Source organism: Cervus canadensis, chromosome 27, assembly GCF_019320065.1.
Source record: "Cervus canadensis isolate Bull #8, Minnesota chromosome 27, ASM1932006v1, whole genome shotgun sequence".
NCBI lineage: Eukaryota > Metazoa > Chordata > Mammalia > Artiodactyla > Cervidae > Cervus > Cervus canadensis.
The window spans coordinates 20,110,126-20,127,131 of NC_057412.1; the positions used below are offsets into that span (position 1 = coordinate 20,110,126).

At 42.5% G+C, this 17,006-nt stretch overlaps 1 protein-coding gene across 1 annotated transcript in view; it reads left to right on the plus strand.

Moving 5' to 3' along the window:
- Nucleotides 1-464: 464 nt before the first annotated feature.
- LOC122428652 (translation initiation factor IF-2-like) overlaps nt 465-17,006 on the plus strand; it is a 48,774-nt gene continuing 32,232 nt past the window's right edge. Inside the window, exons 1-3 of the mRNA XM_043448679.1 lie at nt 465-497; nt 2,695-2,853; nt 3,069-3,950. Coding sequence (XP_043304614.1) covers nt 465-497; nt 2,695-2,853; nt 3,069-3,950 — 1,074 coding nt within the window. The remainder of the gene's footprint in view (nt 498-2,694; nt 2,854-3,068; nt 3,951-17,006) is intronic.

The following is a 17,006-nucleotide window of genomic DNA, read 5'->3' on the forward strand; positions in this document are numbered from 1 at the left end:
CACTATCTCCCAGAGTTTGCTCAAATTCATGTCCATTGAGTCAGTGATGCTATCTAATCATCTCATCCTCTGCCACTGCCTTCTCCTTTTGCCTTCAATCCTTCCCAGTGTCAGGGTCTTTTCCAATGAGTTGGTTCTTTGCATTAGGTGGCCAAAATTTTGGAGCTTCAGCTTCAACATCAGTTCTTCCAATGAATAGGGTTGATTTCCTTTAGGATTGACTGATTTGGTCTCCTTGCAGTCCAAGGGACTCTCAAGAGTCTTCTCCAGCACCACAGTTCGAAAGCATCAGTTCTTCGGCACTCAGCCTTCTTTATGGTCCAACTCTCACATCTGTACATGACTACTCAAACAACCATAGCTTTGCCTATACAAACCTTTTCTACTGTTAAAGTATCTTGCCCAATATCTACTGGATGCCCACCATTTACAGAACACAGGGATAAGTGGGGACATATCCAAACATGAACCAGAAAGACACGGACCCTATGCCCGAGGTGATTGCAGCTAGAATGGGATACCGATAAGTAAATACCCAGTCACCAACTGGAGTGAAAAATTCTATCACAGATAGATTCAGGGAGCACATCATAAGCATGCCTCTCCCAGACAACTTCTTTGTGGCAGATAAAAACACTGAGCCTGAACTATATGTATCTGATCCCACAGGAACCCTGAATTTAAAAAATAGTTGTGTGTGTAAGTATAAAAGCTCAAGAGCATCTTTTTCACATCACAATTGGTTAGAGTGAGTTGCCTTCAAAATACAAATTCCAGAATAGACATTCTTCTATTACATATATGTCCCAGTATCCATACAATGACTCTCTTAGCCAGGAAATTTAGGTATTGATTTTTTTTAAAAAACAAAGTACAACAACAAAATAGCCCCAACACAATTAGAATGATTAAAAATGAATTCCACAAAAGGTGTGCAATTTACTTAACACTAATGTACTATCAAAAAGAGTTCAGGATTTCAAGGATTGGATTTCTGTGGGTTTGAGAAGATAGATGAAGAATGAAATGAGGAGCTCTGTTATCTAATATTTTGCAGTAGACTTTTAAACAGGAGTGTAAAAAAGGGCAGGACCAGTATTTGGCATGTTGGATTAATTGTGTAATCTTATTTACCAGGAGGTCGTTTATCTACCAACCACAATGATCTAAAACCCAGTTAAGAAGCAAAAAGAATGCTTTTTAAAGCATCATTTGAGTAGTCCAAATATCTGTCACAAGGTCGATGCACTTAAAGTTCACCTGCCTTTCTCCTTGGTGAGCACATCAGTTCCTTATATGGGACCTATTTTGTTTTACTTTAGACTGAATTGTGACAAATGAGGCTATCTGGAATCTCAGTCTGCACCAGACTAGCAGCTGCCAATCAGAAGAGGAGGATAATGTTAGAGACAGGCACCCTGAGAAAAGAGAGAAAAGACAGCAGATTGTTAGGGAAGGGGGAGAGAAAGCAACTACCAAAGACAGAGGTGATCACTGAGTCATAGTATCCTGGAGTCCTTCAGGGTGAGGACTGATGGCTTCTATATGTCCTGGGGTCCTGGAAGCCTTCCTAACTCCTAGGAAGGAGCTTGACAGAGAACAGGAACTTGATGTAGTCGTTAAGTTCATCATAACCTACTATCAAAATTAACTCTGAATTTTTAAGAAAAAGCCAAAAAACGGCTTATGAAAATAGAAACATCTAAAATACTTTTCAGAAAATATTTGTCCAACGGTTAAAAACAGTTTTAAAGAAAATTAGTTTGATTCCTTAAAGGGCCACACACACTCCAATAATGATGCCTATCACTTAATTGAAACAGTTGGCTCTGAATCAATCCTGGATAAACGTCGTCCTGCGGAACAGTGGACTTTACTAAGCTGCCTTGAACCGATTTTAAATGGTGGTAGATACAAATAATAAGCTCTCATATGAGGTTTAAATATATAAGATGGCAACAGATCGCACAGTTGAAATCACTAGGGTGATGTAAAATAATTGTTCTAAAATGCTCTATCACCATGAAGCAAAATCTTCCGGCCATGTGCCCAGCACTGCGCTAGGTGCTGTATTATTAAGCACTAACCTGAAAAATCGCTTTTCCTTTTAAGAATGTGAAGGTGTTCCCAAATCCTCATTCATATTTTTAAAGGTTAAATGACATCTTACACGCACAACACAACCATTACATAACAGGCATAGAATACTGTTCTATGACTTGGATAGTTCTTTTTTTTTTAAGTGCACTAGCAACTTTATTTTCAAATGCTGTCGAATCCTTAAGGATCTGAAAACCTACACATAGGAATGGAGTGTCTTATCCACTCACTTGTTTTGTGTGATAACTGTTTAAACACAGGCATGCCATTTCGGAGTTTACAGTGAGGCTAAGCTGTACTTTAGCGTTTTTGCAGCAAGCAAAAACAATTTCTGCAACGGTCCTCATTTCCCCTGGCAATTTTTTTTTTTTTTTCATGGCGAGTTACTAAATGCTAGATGCTAGAGTCAAAAAGAAACCTGACATCTGGGGAGGTGTTGCGGGGGTGTTAATAGTTCTAGTTTGATGTTTGGGGAGAGCCTTGAGGATGATTTTAAAACAGCAAATACAGGGAGAAGAGGGAAATGATGGTTTCGGATGACTCACTCCTCCCTCCACTTTCTCTCTTCACCAATCCGTATCCCCCCCAATTTAGAGGCGGGTTCAAGGGAGATCAGGCTGCAGGAAACCCGGAGGCTCTCAGGGGCTGCCGCCCCGGCCTCGTGATGTAATTGTTATTTCTTACTCGGAGCCTGAACCCGCGGAGAGCTGCCCGAGAAGCGGCAGCCGGGTGCCTTCTGCCTTGTCTTGGAGGGTCAGGTTCCGTCCGAGGACGATGTCGATTCGCGGACCGACTCCGCTGGAGACTTCGCAGTGACAAAGCAGCAGAAGATAAACCCTGCTTCCGTCCGAGGAGCTGAACCCGGCGCTCCTCAGGTCTCCTTCCCAGTTTTCTTCTCGGACTCACCCCCGATTATCCCTGGGTGCCTCCTACGTGCTGGGCGCCGGATCAGAGGGGCCCGCAGTTAGCGCCCGTTCCGCCCCCCACCCCCCAAGACTAAAGCAAGACACACAAATGACAAGGTGGTGGAAGTTGGGGGGGTGGGCGAGAGGGAGCCCAGGAGACACGGGGCGTGGGGTGAAGTGGGCGGAGAAGGAAGCCTAAGACGCCGGCACCCAGGAAGGGACCCGGGGCGTCGCGACCCCCAGGCTGAGCCCCCTTCGCGGGCCTTTGGCCTGGGTCACGAGACTGGTCCCCCCTGCCCCCTCCGGGAGCCCCAGGAGGAGCTGTCCCGGCGCCTTCGGCGGCGGTGGGGGCTGCTGGAGCACCCGCCTCTCCCGGCCGCCGTGGTCCTCCCGCCGCCTCGGGGCTCCCGCAGCCCCCGCCCGGCCGGCCGGAGGGCGGGCGAGGAGGAAAGCCAGCCAGCCGAGGGTGCCCCGCGGTTCCCGCGAGCCTCCGGGACTCGAGCGCGTGCCTGCCGCCCCGGTGACAATGGGAGAGAAGGGGGGAAAAAAGGGTTAAGAAACTTGGCTGAAGAGCTGAATGGCGTGGAGCGGCGAGGGGAGGGACTGGGCCGCGGCCGCCGCGGCGGCGGAGGGAGGAGCGCGGCTGCGGGCGGGCGGGCGGCGAGCGAGGCGCTCAAAGTCAGCCTCGCAGACATTGCAGCAGAGCCCCGAACTCGGGAGGCGGCGGCGGCGGCGGAGGAGGCGGCGGCGGCCGAGGCGGAGGTACGACCCGGCCCCGCGCTCGCCCGCGCGCCCGCCCGTGGCCTCGCGTCGGCCGCTGCGCCCGGCAGCGCAGCCGATCGGAAGGAAGAGCTCGCCGGGGCGCCGAGGGAGGACGGGGCGGCGGGGCGCCTTCGCGGAGTGAGCCGGCCGGAGCCCCGGCGCTCGGAGCCGCGGCGGCCTCGGGTGAGTGGCGGCCGCGGCCGGGGGGCTCGGAGGAGCGGCGGCCGCCGCCGGAAGCGGCCGGGAGCGCGGCCCGCGGCGGCTTTGGCGTTGGCGGGCAGGGCCTCGGGGGGCGTCGGGGCGGCGAGGGGCCCGCGCTGCGGGGCGGCGGGAGCGGACGCGGACGGCGGGCTGGGCTCGGCGGCGGGGGACGGCTTCCGGGCACATCCCGCCTCTCCTGCCGGCTCCGAACCTCCCCGGGAACTCGGGGGGCCAGGGCAGCGGGGCCGGCAAGTTGTGGAGTTGGCCCGGGGGGCTCACCGGCGCGTTCCTGGCCGTCCTGGGCCGGGGGGGCGCGGGGAGGGCGGCCGCCGTGTGGCCCCGGAGCCGGGCCGGGGGTCGGGGTCGCGCCCCCGCTCGGCTGTCCCCCTCGGCCCGGAGCCCCGGGCGCTTCTCGCCGCGCGGTTCTCGGTCCTGCTGCCCCGGGCGTCCTGGGCGGCGCCGGGCGCAGCTCCCCGCCTCTCGCCCGGGTGCCTCCCTGCTCTGAGCTGGCCTGATCCCGGCTGGGGAAAGTGGGTAGGCAAGGGGTCCGCGCTCCCGGCCCCCAGCCGACCCTCGGGTCCAGCCCGGCCCGTTGGTACTTATCCTTCCCTTCCCGAGGGCGAGGCCCCTGGGACCCGAGGCCTCAACCATCACTTTTCTCCGGAGCCAGAAAACCGAGTTCACCTCTAGAGTGAACCCCGTACAGGTCCTGGGAGGCTTCGTTTTTCTCTCTTACATCCATGTACTACTAGTGGATATTGTCTTATGAAGGGTTTCCCGGGAAATATTCTGCAAACCCTCACAACCTTTCCAAAGTAGTTTTCCAAATTTTAATCAAGAGTTGCTGTTCCGTCTGCGGGAACAAAGGGATCAACTATGTCTTAGAGGCGAGCAAGCTGGGAGTCTGTGACACATGTTGATCTCTGAAGTATCACAGGAGTTTTTACCATCTATCTCGTTATTGAATTGTACTTTTGCGTTTTAAAAACATTTTTAATAGGGCGTTTTTATGTTGGAAAAGAAGTAAGACGTTCTTAGCCACAGGGGACTTTTCATTCAGTTGGTGGAACTGGAGTTTGTCTCCGGTAATATAAATGATTAAATGTGAGATTGTGCAGGAAAAACTGTTCTTAGAGGAAGAGTGTCCATCCATAGGGTGAAAGTAAAAAATGGTTGTCGAGTTACAGATGATGGTTGTTTTCTACTTTTGGGGAGGGAGTGGTTTGTGAAGCAGAGGGCTTTGGTAATTCATTCTTTAAAGTTATGAATTGCATTGAACCTGCTTATTAGTGAATCATGACTTTAGCAAGTGGGTGGCATCTTCCCGATGTGATTCTTCAGTGGTTAATCACTAGTTTGCCACCTTTGTTGTTGAAGAGACACTGAAATAAGTGGACTTTTTAAACAAATGGTGCTTCATCTGCCTGGCACCAAAGTGTGGGTTGCTGCCTGGAGTATGTTGAAATGTTTTCAGCTTTGAAGTAAGTTGCTCTGGTTTTGCCCAGCGGTTTGGTAATGTGGTTTGGGTTTAACTGGTTTCAGAGAGTAGTGGCTTCATCACCAGGGCTAACTTTTCTCTGCTTGGAATTAGTTCCTAAAGACAAAGAAGATTCCAGCAGTGGAACAGCCATTATCCTGCAGGCTACAGGATTGTTAGTCTGTTTCCTACACTCTGGTGGGGAAAGACCTCTTTCCACACTTACCCCTTGAAAGTGCCCTAGAAGCAGGAGTAAAATACATACCAAAAAAAAAAAAAAAAAACAAAAAGGAGGACTCCTCATTGTTGGTTTTACCCCAGTGCGCTCTCTACAATGCCTTTGAGGTAGTTGAAAACCAGGTTTAATGCTTGGACCCGCTTCCCGTGTGGGTCTCCAAACTTTTACTAATTGGCCACCCTAAAATTGTATAAGTTTGCAGTAAAAAGACATCTGTAAAAGAGGTGGAAGGCTCCTCTGACTCTTGCAGTTTTTTCAGAGCAAAACATCATGATAAAAAATAACCTATACCACCACCTAGAGTCTGTTTGTTAGTTTATTGCTCCTGAAGTTTGCTTAAATGGACATGCCTCTTGTGGTTCTGATACAGCCAAAGAATTATTATTAAATACTAACTTTCAAAAGGCCATCCAAGAGAATGATTATTTGCATGATAAATAACAGGTGCCAGTTGAAATTATGCATGCTACCTTTACAATAGAAAATGATGACATATCAAGTTAAGTGGCCTATTTGCCAAAAGATATTAATTCCAAAGACTTTAAGAAATTTTGTGTCTGTGACTTAGGTAGCTCTGATTGCTTAAAGGCTCTCTGCATTGTCACCAGAGATTCAAGACATCTTACAATTTAATACCCTTAGGACTTTTTTGAGGTCCAAGTGAAACAAAAGCAATGATCAAATAAAAATGTAAGGGAGCATCACAACTCCAGAAATTCTGGAAACTTTAAAGGTAAGAGAGAAGTTAGGCTATAGTAAAGTTGCAGTTCAGAGATGTGAAAAGTAGCATCACTGTGAAATAAAGTGGCAATCTGTCCTGCTGGTAGTTTATACATAGTAAAACAATCTGTTAAATGGGAGGATGGGAGACCTTAAGAAGACAGCTCTGTTGCCATGTGGTTTAGCACATTGTCCTGGGAGGAAGTAACATTCCTTCTTTAAACAGTGTAACCCGAGAGAAAGATGGCCTCCAAGATCTTTAATTAAATACCAGTTGAACAGAGAGAACTAGAGCACTGTATTAATTCTGTCAAACATCACTATTTTAGAACATCAAGGACAACTAAAAATGAATTAACTCATATCCGAAAGCAGAGTTTTATGGAAGGTGACAGATGAGGCAAAATATGTCAGTCTAATGGCGCAAATAGGGAGATAAGGAGATATGTCATTCTTGGCTCCCTGAAAAGATGAGAAGGAGGAAGGTTATTATTGTACAGATTCCATTGCAAACCGATACTGGAAGAAGGTGGCACAGAAGTAGTTTTAAATCAGAGTGGCTTAGGATATATGATGTTAAAGCGATTAGGTTTTAAAACTTGACAATTGTAAGAAACTTAAAAGGTCATTTTTAAGTGTTCCGAAAGAGCAATGATAGCTTTGTGGATCAGGTTAAAAAAATAACTCTGCCCCACATAAGTTCGAAACAGCTCATTTTTATCAAGAAAAAATTGTTCTCTTTAAATTGTGATAGGTTGAGTTTTGCTTTTCAAACTTCAGATTTCCGGTTGCAGTCAGGTTTTAAAGTATAGGTGGAAGCATTCCAGTTTGTCCTCACCCCACCTCCCTTTCTCCTTGTTGTTTCTGCTTTCTTGTCCCCTTCTTTAAAATGAGTAGCTTCTACATCTGTGGGTGTTTTCTCCCATTAACCTTGCCTTCATTTGTAATTTTGCTTCTTAGCTGTGTTGGGATGAAGGGTCTTTACACTTGTGCTCTTTCCAGATGCCCCTTCACGTGGCTGACGCACCATGAGGGTGGGTTCTGTTTTGGTTTGGTTTCATAGTGGTTTAGTGCTCCACGGGTGCAGACTGGGGAAAAAAGCATTTGCTGTTCTAACAAAGCCCTTTGTATCCGTCTTCCAACTAGAGAAATATTTTTATGAAAAGCAACTTTTGATTACTATGGAAAAGTCAGAGAGACGCTCTGAGCAGAACAGGGCGGGGTAGTGGTTGGAGGCACTTTCAGGATCATGAGTTTGATTTGGCGAATTGTTCAAGATGCATTTCCTTAAGTGGCAGTTTTGCGAGGGGACTGACAGAGGGGAAAATGAGTAAACTTCATTCCGTAATATTTAGATTGACGCAATAATCAGGATTGACAGAATATTACTCCAGGAGGGTCACTAAGACTTGAGAAGGTAAAAATCGAGAGTGTCAGATGATGAAGCAGGCCAATGGCATGGAACTGAGGCTTATATCCAGAGGTTGGAATGAAAAAAAAAAAAGTAAATGGAGGAGAGAGATCTTGTTTCTGTATCCTGTTTTGCATCTGGTACTGAAGCAGGAACATGAATTGCTGATGGTAATGGAGTCCCTTTTATGAGGGCAGCAATATTATATAAATAGTGGTGGTTTGAGAGGGAGAAATGGCAAGTTCCCCACTTGGGCATGTGCACACTGTTTTTGAATGTCTCTTAAATATATCTATAAAGTGGAAGGTCAAAATTGGATACCAGCATAGAAACAGGACTTAGTTTATTTCAAAGGAAATGAATTAAAAATAGACCATCTTTTCTTTATTCTTTTGAGATATGGTGTTTTCCAGGGGTCTTATTAAACATGGAAAACAGAGTGCTGAGGTTTGGGTAGTATAACTGGAGAATTCTTTCATAAGATTGCTGATAAGGATAACTTCATGTAAATAGCCCCAGAAAGAATGCTTTCTTTAAGCACAGTATCTGGTGATTCAAGGGGAGGGGGAAAATTGGGACCAAAGAGACCTCTGAAACCTCATCAGGGTTTTTTTGCGAACTGCAGTGTAGATGTCCATCTGTTGTTTTCTTATTCCTTGAAATGTAATGTTCAAACGGAATTTTTAGAGTTCTGAAAAGTAGAGTTTGTTTAGAAGAGACGTTTCCTTTTATTTTGCTACAGATATGAAGAGTAATTTTAATTTTTCATGATAAATATAGGTTATTGAGATAAGTGTGTGTGTGTGTGTGTGTGTGTGTTAGTTGCTCAGTCATGTCCGATTCTTTGCAACCCCATGGACTGTAGTCCACCAGGCTCCTCTGTCCATGGGATTCTCCAGGCAAGAATACTGGAGTGGGTTGCCATTTCTTTCTTCCGGGGGTGGTGAGGGGGGGTGTCTTCCTACCCAGGGAATAAAACCCGGTCTCCTGCATTTCAGGTGGATTCTTTACCATCTGAGCCACCAGGGAAGCAGGATGATACCCTAATTGTTATCACTGTTGTGTTACATACTCTGCACTTTGAACCTTAAAATTCCTATCGATCCCTACATAATCTTGCAAATATTACAAAGAATTATTAAAAAATGTGATGTTTTAGGATATTATTATTCCTGAAACACGTAATTTTTCTTAAATTCATAAAACATTGAGAATGAAAATGAGGAAAAGGTAAATATGGTACATTTTACCACCGTGTTAGAATTTTGTTAAAATTAGTATCTTGAGCCAAGCTAGGGATAACATTTAGCCTAGAGCTCTTCTAGGAGTAATGAGGTATGGATTTGAAGAATTCAGAAGACTGATAACTCAGAAATGTAGAAAAAATTACTCTTTGAAGTTGTGGAAAAAAAGAACCCCACTGTATTTACTTAGTATTACTAAGATTTTTTTTTTAAAAGCTAAACCAGATTTTAAGATAAACTGTTATTGAAGATAATATATGGATAATCACTTCTTAAAGAAAGTTTATTTCCATGGTTTTTGATCAAAATAAATTCAATAAGAACTCCAGAATATGTTGAAACTTTTCCTAGGAAGATGCTTGTGACATTCGTGTATCCATCTATCCAGCCAGCCAGCCAGCTAGCCTCTTTCCTGCTCTCCCTCCCGACCTTCATCCGTCCCTCCCTCCCTCCCTTTCTTCCTTTCATTCTTCTTTCCTTCCTCTTTGGATAAATTGCACTGGGGTTAAAAAAAAAAAAAGCATTTTGTTAAGAAACTTGGAAATGAACTTGCTTCTCTGACAGTGAAGAGCTGTGTTTGAAATTCAAAGCTAGCATCTCTCCCCAATTTTTTTAACTTGGTACACCTCAAAGAGTAAAAGCTCTAAAAAGCTCTAGACCCATCTTGCCTCTTTAGCTTGGTGTCCTTCAGTAAAAATATTTTTAAGGATGGAAGGAAGAGATCCTTATTTGCCTTAAATTCCGGGTCACCGTCTGACTAAGCCTAGAGTTTCAAGAAATACTCAACTAGAAGCCTGCTGGGAATTTGAGTCATCAGCTTAGGATACCACTGGGACCAGGACAACTCTGACTGACCTGATGCTGGTGTTTATTCAGACCTTTGGTGGAAAGGAGTCTCTCACCCTTGGACCTGCAATTAAGAAAGTCATTTTTCAGTCACCTGTTAAATGATAGACAGGGCTACTCCTTGTTTTCAAATCTGTACTTTGCTAATAGATTGAGGGTAGCTCAGGAACCTAACAAGTTTGGGACTTGTGTTTTTTGCAGTTGGCTTTGATTATTTTACTTTTAGCTTCTTTACCAGCTATGTGAGGGTACTAAGTAAAAGTACCTAGTTTTCTCTTTACATAAGAGAAAAGCTGAATCACATAGTGGCTAAGATAGCTTCTCCTAGGAATTGTGTACTTGTAATTGTTAAATTTTCTTGTACATAATATGTGAACATGTTAACTATGTTACTGTGTTAATAAAGTAAGATAATTTAGCATTACAATAGTAATAGAGGAAATTATTTTTGTATACCATCTTAGAATAAGAATATTATTATAACTGTGATGACTTAAAAACGACAATGTGGATAAGAGAGCCTGACATGTACCAGGACACAATCAAAGTTTGAGATTTAGAAGTTTCAAGAGACAGCTGTCTTGAGGAATTTATCTAGATATCGAGAGAGATGAAATGTTTAAGAGATTATATCTTTGTTTTTTTTAAAGCACACATTTTAAAGAATTTTTTTTAATTCTCGAATTTATAGTAATCTCCAATAGAGTGGTAGATTTTTACCCTGGAAAAGAAATTAAGGAAAGGAAGGAGAACAGAAGAAGGTGGAAAACAGCAAGAAAAAGTGCTTGAAAGCACAGGAAGCACGACCAAACGGGATCTAAGAAATACTCTCAAAATGAAGTTAATCACAGTTGCAGTTTTTCGCCAAAGGGTGTATTTGCACAATGGGTCATGTAGGCTCAGGTTTGACTTTTGAAAAACACATTTTGAAAAAGCATCTCTGTTTTATTATTCCACACATACTTTTCTAGCTGAAGTTCTGCTACTGAATCAATGTGTGATAACTGATGAAAGGGAAGTCCTTTATCTCTCTGGGCAACATCTGTAGATTCTGTAGAACAGGGAGGTTAGATTTCATTTCGAAATTCTGAAACCCTGACTATATATCAATATATGTTGTTGTTGATGGGAAACAGTAAAGATTTCAAGGTTGTAGCTTTGAAAGTAGAGATGTTTGAGTCCAAACTTGAAATATAAAAAGTTATTTAGTTACTTATCTGTTGCATTTCCCTTTTTTATTGAGAGGAGGAGGGGCAGGGAAAAAAGAGGCTTGGGGGCTCTTGCTTTCATGCTAGGCGTAGGGCTGGCTATTGTAGAGTTCCCCTGTGACATATAGGCATCATTTTCTCTATTTTGGGCTTCCCTGGTGTCTCAGACAGTAAAGAATATGAAGTGTGGGAGACTTGGGTTCAATCCCTGGGTTGGGAAGATCTGGAGAAGAGACTGGCTACCCACACCAGTATTCTGGCCTGGAGAATTTCATGGACAGAAGAGCCTGACAGGCTGTAATCCACGGGGTCTCTTAGATGGTAAAGAATCTGCATGCAATTCAGGGGACCCAGGTTTGATCCCTGGGTCAGGAAGATCCCCTGGAGAAGGGAAAGGCTACCCACTCCAGTATTCTTGCCTGCAGAATTCCATGGACAGAGGAGCCTGACCGGCTACAATCCATGGGGTTGCAAAGAGTCAGATACGACTGAGTGCTTAACACTACTCTATTTTATAGATAACAGACCTAGTCTAGAGAAGCCTGAGTGACTTGCCTGAGGTCACACAACTAATTTCAATGATAATAATTTGATTTTCTATGAGAATAGAGTGACTTCCCTGGTGGCTCAGATGGTAAAGCGTCTGCCTACAATGTGGGAGACCCGGGTTCGATCCCTGGGTTGGGAAGATCCTCTGGAGAAGGAAATGGCAACCCACTCCAGTACTCTTGCCTGGAAAATCCCATGGATGGAGGAGCATGGTAGGCTCCTACAGTCCATGGGGTCGCAAAGAGTCGGACACGACTGAGCTACTTCTTCATCCTGTTCATCATCATCTGTGAGAATATGACATCTTTCGAAGAGAAAACCAGTTTCTACCTGATTTTTAGAAAATCATTAAAACAAAAACAAACAAAAAAAACCCCTGCTCCCAGCCGGATAGCCACAGGACTCAGGCAGCCTGGCTTCTCAAAGAGCAGCCCCACTGGGAAGGCACCCTGCTTCCAACAGGTGTTTCTGCCGCCGTTGGCTGTGAATTGTCAGCTGACGTCCTGCTCCTGCACTTGCAGGAGGGGGTGGATTCACCCAGAGCAGTTGTGCAGACTCTGAGCTCTGGTGAAATGGACCACAGTGTTCTTTGAGGCAGAGAAAGCTACTATGTTTCTTGATATAATTTATTAAAAGAGCTTAGCATGGTCTTAATCTAGGTATTCCCAAGGCTAATTATGTTTGTGCACTTCAAGGAGCCATTGTAGCAGATTCAGAGCCTTAGCTTTTCCTGGTTGAAAAGTTAAATCTCTTGGCTATTACGGCTCTTAACATGATTTTTATTTTTGTTGTCCTGTGTTCACCCCCATTATAAGTACTGTGCTATGCTAATGAACTAGTCTCTGTAATACAAAGAGGAAACTGACAGTATGTTTGTGAATTTATCTCAAGGATGCAGAAATCGAGAGACGGGGAGCATGTGGCTTCATTTGGGGAGTAGACCATGGTCAGGAAAGAAATTTTTGAGTTAGGGAGGTTTGCGGCACATCATGTATTTTTAAGTACACATGAGGCATGTTCTTTTATTGTTGGAACCGTGAGAAATGGAGTTATAAATCTCTCCACCTCTTTTTACTTGCCTCATTTAAAATTTATGGAATTTTGAACCCAAAAGAATCAAGCTGAGTGGTTCCTTATACACTAAAAGGCAGTCAAATTGAAACTATATTGAATACATAAGATTGAGTAGTAAGGTTCATATACATACTTTTTAGTGTGTTTTGGATTTTGAATTGCCGAGTAAATGTTGGATAAACGTCACCGTTAGTATAAAAGCTGCAAAAGAATGTTTGACTATGATTTTTTATTGAGAGTATATTGTATCTGGCCAAATAAGTGAGAAACTGTGTAAGTGAACAATCTGAGTAAGAAAATCTTTCCTGAGTTCATAAATGTATATAAATTCAGACACATTTAAAAAAAATAATTGAAATAGACTAAATCTACATGAGGTCAAAGTTTGAAGATGGACAGTTTTATTCACGGCCTGTTTTTTCCCCCAGTATCTGAATGTTTGGTGTTACCGAGGCAAAACTCAAAGCAATACATTGTTCACTCTGTTAGTAAAATGTTACTCTTACCTGTCCTGGTAATCCTCCACTGAGCTGAATCAGTGTTATATTCTGTTATATCTTTTGCTTTTGCTTGGGCTTTCAGGAGCTGAAGTACTTTCATAGGAGCCTTAGCTATCAGTTTGGAAAGGAATTTGATAGAAACTGTGAGATTTCTGAGTATAAATGTGCTTGTTCTAGAAATACCTTGTCTTACTTGCTCATTTTCAAACAAGTCGGTGTTTAGAGGCATCTTGCTTAACAGAAAAGCACATAGGCTAGGTAGCTGGTGTAGACTGTAACTCAAATAGTGACCAGTGCTACTATTTAGCCTTACACACCTTTTCCTTTTCTCTTGATCTTCCTCCTTTCTCTATTTTTGTTTCCTTTTTTCCCGTTTTCCCTTTTGTTTTCTTTATTTCTCACTTAATCTTTTTCTTTCTTTTTTTTTTTTAAATTGCTAGGAGTATCTGTGTGATACAGTAGGGTAAATGCTTATTCATTTTCCAACATTTTTGTTGTTGTTAATTCAAAACTTCCAAAACATTTTTTTGTCTGTATCTTGAGCACCTAAGGATTTAAAGCCTCCAGCTGGCAGCTGTATAAACCCAGGGATGAGAAATCAAGTTTTGATTTATTTCCCTCTTTTTTGTTTGTTTGTTTTTGCTAAGGTTACCTCAGAAAGACAGACTTTTGTACCAGGTGTTAAGGAATAGTTAATAACCTTTGATGATGGATCCAGCAATATACTAAGTCTAAGCTGACCCCAAGGGAGGACCTGTGATAATCAGGACTGGATCTTACTTAAGAAGTGGAGTGAGCAGGGTCAATTGCATCATCCCTGTTTTTTGTAGCCTGCTTTCTTCTCATGCTGTTAAAATATGGCCTTCAGGACAGTCTTATGATTCATTTGATATTCTAGAACTTGGAATATATTTTCTAGGATGAGAATTTAAAAAAGAGAAGCTTTACAGTACAGGTGCACATCTGTTCATGCGGCAACCTTGTTTCTACATGTGACATGTATTTTTGAGTTATATTTAAAGTTCAGTAGGGCAATGACAAACCTATACAGCATATTTAAAAGAAGAGATATTACTTTGCCTGCAAAGGTCTGTATAGTCAAAGCTATGGTTTTTCCAATAGTCATGTACAGATGTGAGAGCTGGACAATAAAAAAGACTGAGTGCTGAAGAACTCATGCCTTTGAACTGTGGTGCTAGAGAAGACTCTTGAGAGTCCCTTGGACGGCAAAGAGATCAAACCAGTCCATCCTAAAGGAAATCAACCCTGAATATTCATTGGAAGGACTGATGCTGAAGTTGAAGCTCCAATACTTTGGCCACCAGATGGGAAGAGCCAACTCAGTGGAAAAGACCCTGATGCTGGGAAAGATTGAGGGCATAAGGAGAAGGGGATGTCAGAGGATGAGATGGCATCAGTGACTCAATGAACAAGAGTTTGAGCAAGCTCCGGGAGGTGGTGAAGGACAGGGAAGCCCGGTGTGCTGCAGTCCATGGGGTCGCAAAGAGTTGGACACGACTGAGCAACTGAATGACTATAAGGGGAATTTTATTTGTAGATGAGCAGAGTCAGGTAACTGTAGTTAACTAGTGTGATCACAACACTTGCAGGCCAGCTCTGCTTACTACCGAAGAATAATAATCTAAAACCACTAGTGAAGGTGGTTGGGTCTGTTGGTTCCATTGGGAAATAGTGCCAAGATTATGGGCCCCACTCCTGTATTCTCCTGAGGAAAGGTACCAGATCAGAGATGACACTGTAGACCAGGGGTGATCAGCGCCCTGAACCAGCTGCACCAAGATCCGCCCCTCTAGAAAGAAAGCAGAAGAGAAGAAACTTAATTGTAGCCTTTGATGTGGGCCACAGACTGACCGCATTTCTAACCTTGGTGAAGCAAATTGGAATGGAATATTCTTACTCATGGGACAGAAGACAAAAGAGTGTAGGTGCTCATCATGGTCTCCACACCTCTAAAGTGATCAGATTTGTCTCACAGTTCCTTGAACCCCTGATTATAATAGTCGCACCTTTGTTGAATGTCTGTCCTCAGTAGACTGTCAGTTTCATGAATAGGAGCTTATTCATCAATGCATTATCCATGCTGTAGATGCCTGTTACATAGAAGGTTGCTAAAAAACATTCATTTTACTGTACCAATCTTAACTATTAGTGAAATCTGGCTCTGGGAGGCTTAGGAATGGAGCCTTTATGCATTAATACATAACAGCTGCTAATTATTATGAATAACTTATGCATAATAACTGCTGTCGTACCATTTTTTTCTTTAGTCTATTTAAATTAGAACTTCTAAAAGGAATAATATTTCTTCTTTAAAATGTATCATCTTCTTTCCAGACATATTTTTTATGAGGGAAACTGTGAAACTGCTGGTGACATTATAATTACTTGGCACTTGAAATTGTTTTGTATACTAAGTTTCTTCAAAAATACACAATTTATAATATATTAGAATGCATGTTCAACAAAATCTTTGGGGGCAATATTTACTGTTTTTAAAAAAAAGAGAAAGTATTTCTAGAGCCTCATGGCGGTTTTCTTGACCTCACTTGCAGTAGTCATCAAAATCTACCAGCTTAACACATTTAATTGCATTGAATTTCACTTTTTGGGATACTATAGGCATCTTATAATCTCATATCTAGTATTAATTTTGGCATTCAGTAATCTTAAAAGTTAAGAGATATCAAGAAGGAATTGTTCAAAACCTAGTAAATGATAGAACTTAAGTAGTTTATGAAGCCCTTTTGTTTTTAAAAGTTAGGATTTGCTCTTCACTAGAGGTGAATTTTCTGTTAGAACGTTGTCATATTCCACTAGATTAACAATGCTAAGGTAGAAAATAAAATTATTTTAGCATGGAGGTCACAATTGCTAGACTAGCAATTTTCAAATACTAAGGAAAATGTGTAGGTTATATGGTATACACATATCTAGCACGGAGGTTTAACAAATGCTCTTAAAATGACTTTAATCCAGTTTCTTGCTTGTGAAGACAAAAAATGTTTACTAAACTTTATGCATAATTAGAAGTAGATGTCTTTTGTAAGCAAAGAAGATATCTGTCAGGACTTGCATATTTTTCTATTTACAAGCTTATAAGTCATAATGAAGAAGATATACAGGCTAATAGACTACTATCCAAAGCAAAAGAGTAGAGAAATTAGCCCATTTATTATTAATGTGGTATATTCTACTTTGTGTTTTTATCCGTGCAGAACTGCCTTTTCATTGTTCCTCAGTATCAATCAGTATGTTGTAGGGTACATGAATACCATGCACTAGTGTAACTTGCCCACTGTTGAATTCCTCAGTGTCTGAGACCCAAACTTAATTTCTATGTTATGAACTGACTCTTGTAATTAAGACATGATGTCTCATTTAAATTAATACTAATATTAAGGATAACAAGGCCATATTGTATAGCACAGGGCACTGTATTTGGTGTCCTGGGATAAACCATAATGGAAAAGAATATAAAAATGCATATATATATATATATATATATATAATATTAACATTAATATCTTTTGCAGTAAAAAAGGTGAATGAGACTGAATCATTAGCTTGCTGCCAGTTGTCTCAGTTTGACTGCTCATTTACCTGCATATATTACATTTTATACATCCTTGTGTATATTCTTTCTGATGATGCCATTTTTATGTTTGGGCACTCTAGTAAATGTGAATAGCAGTCCATTTACATACAGGTGTAAAAAGGATATTTTTAAAGATAATCAGCTTTTTCCAATGG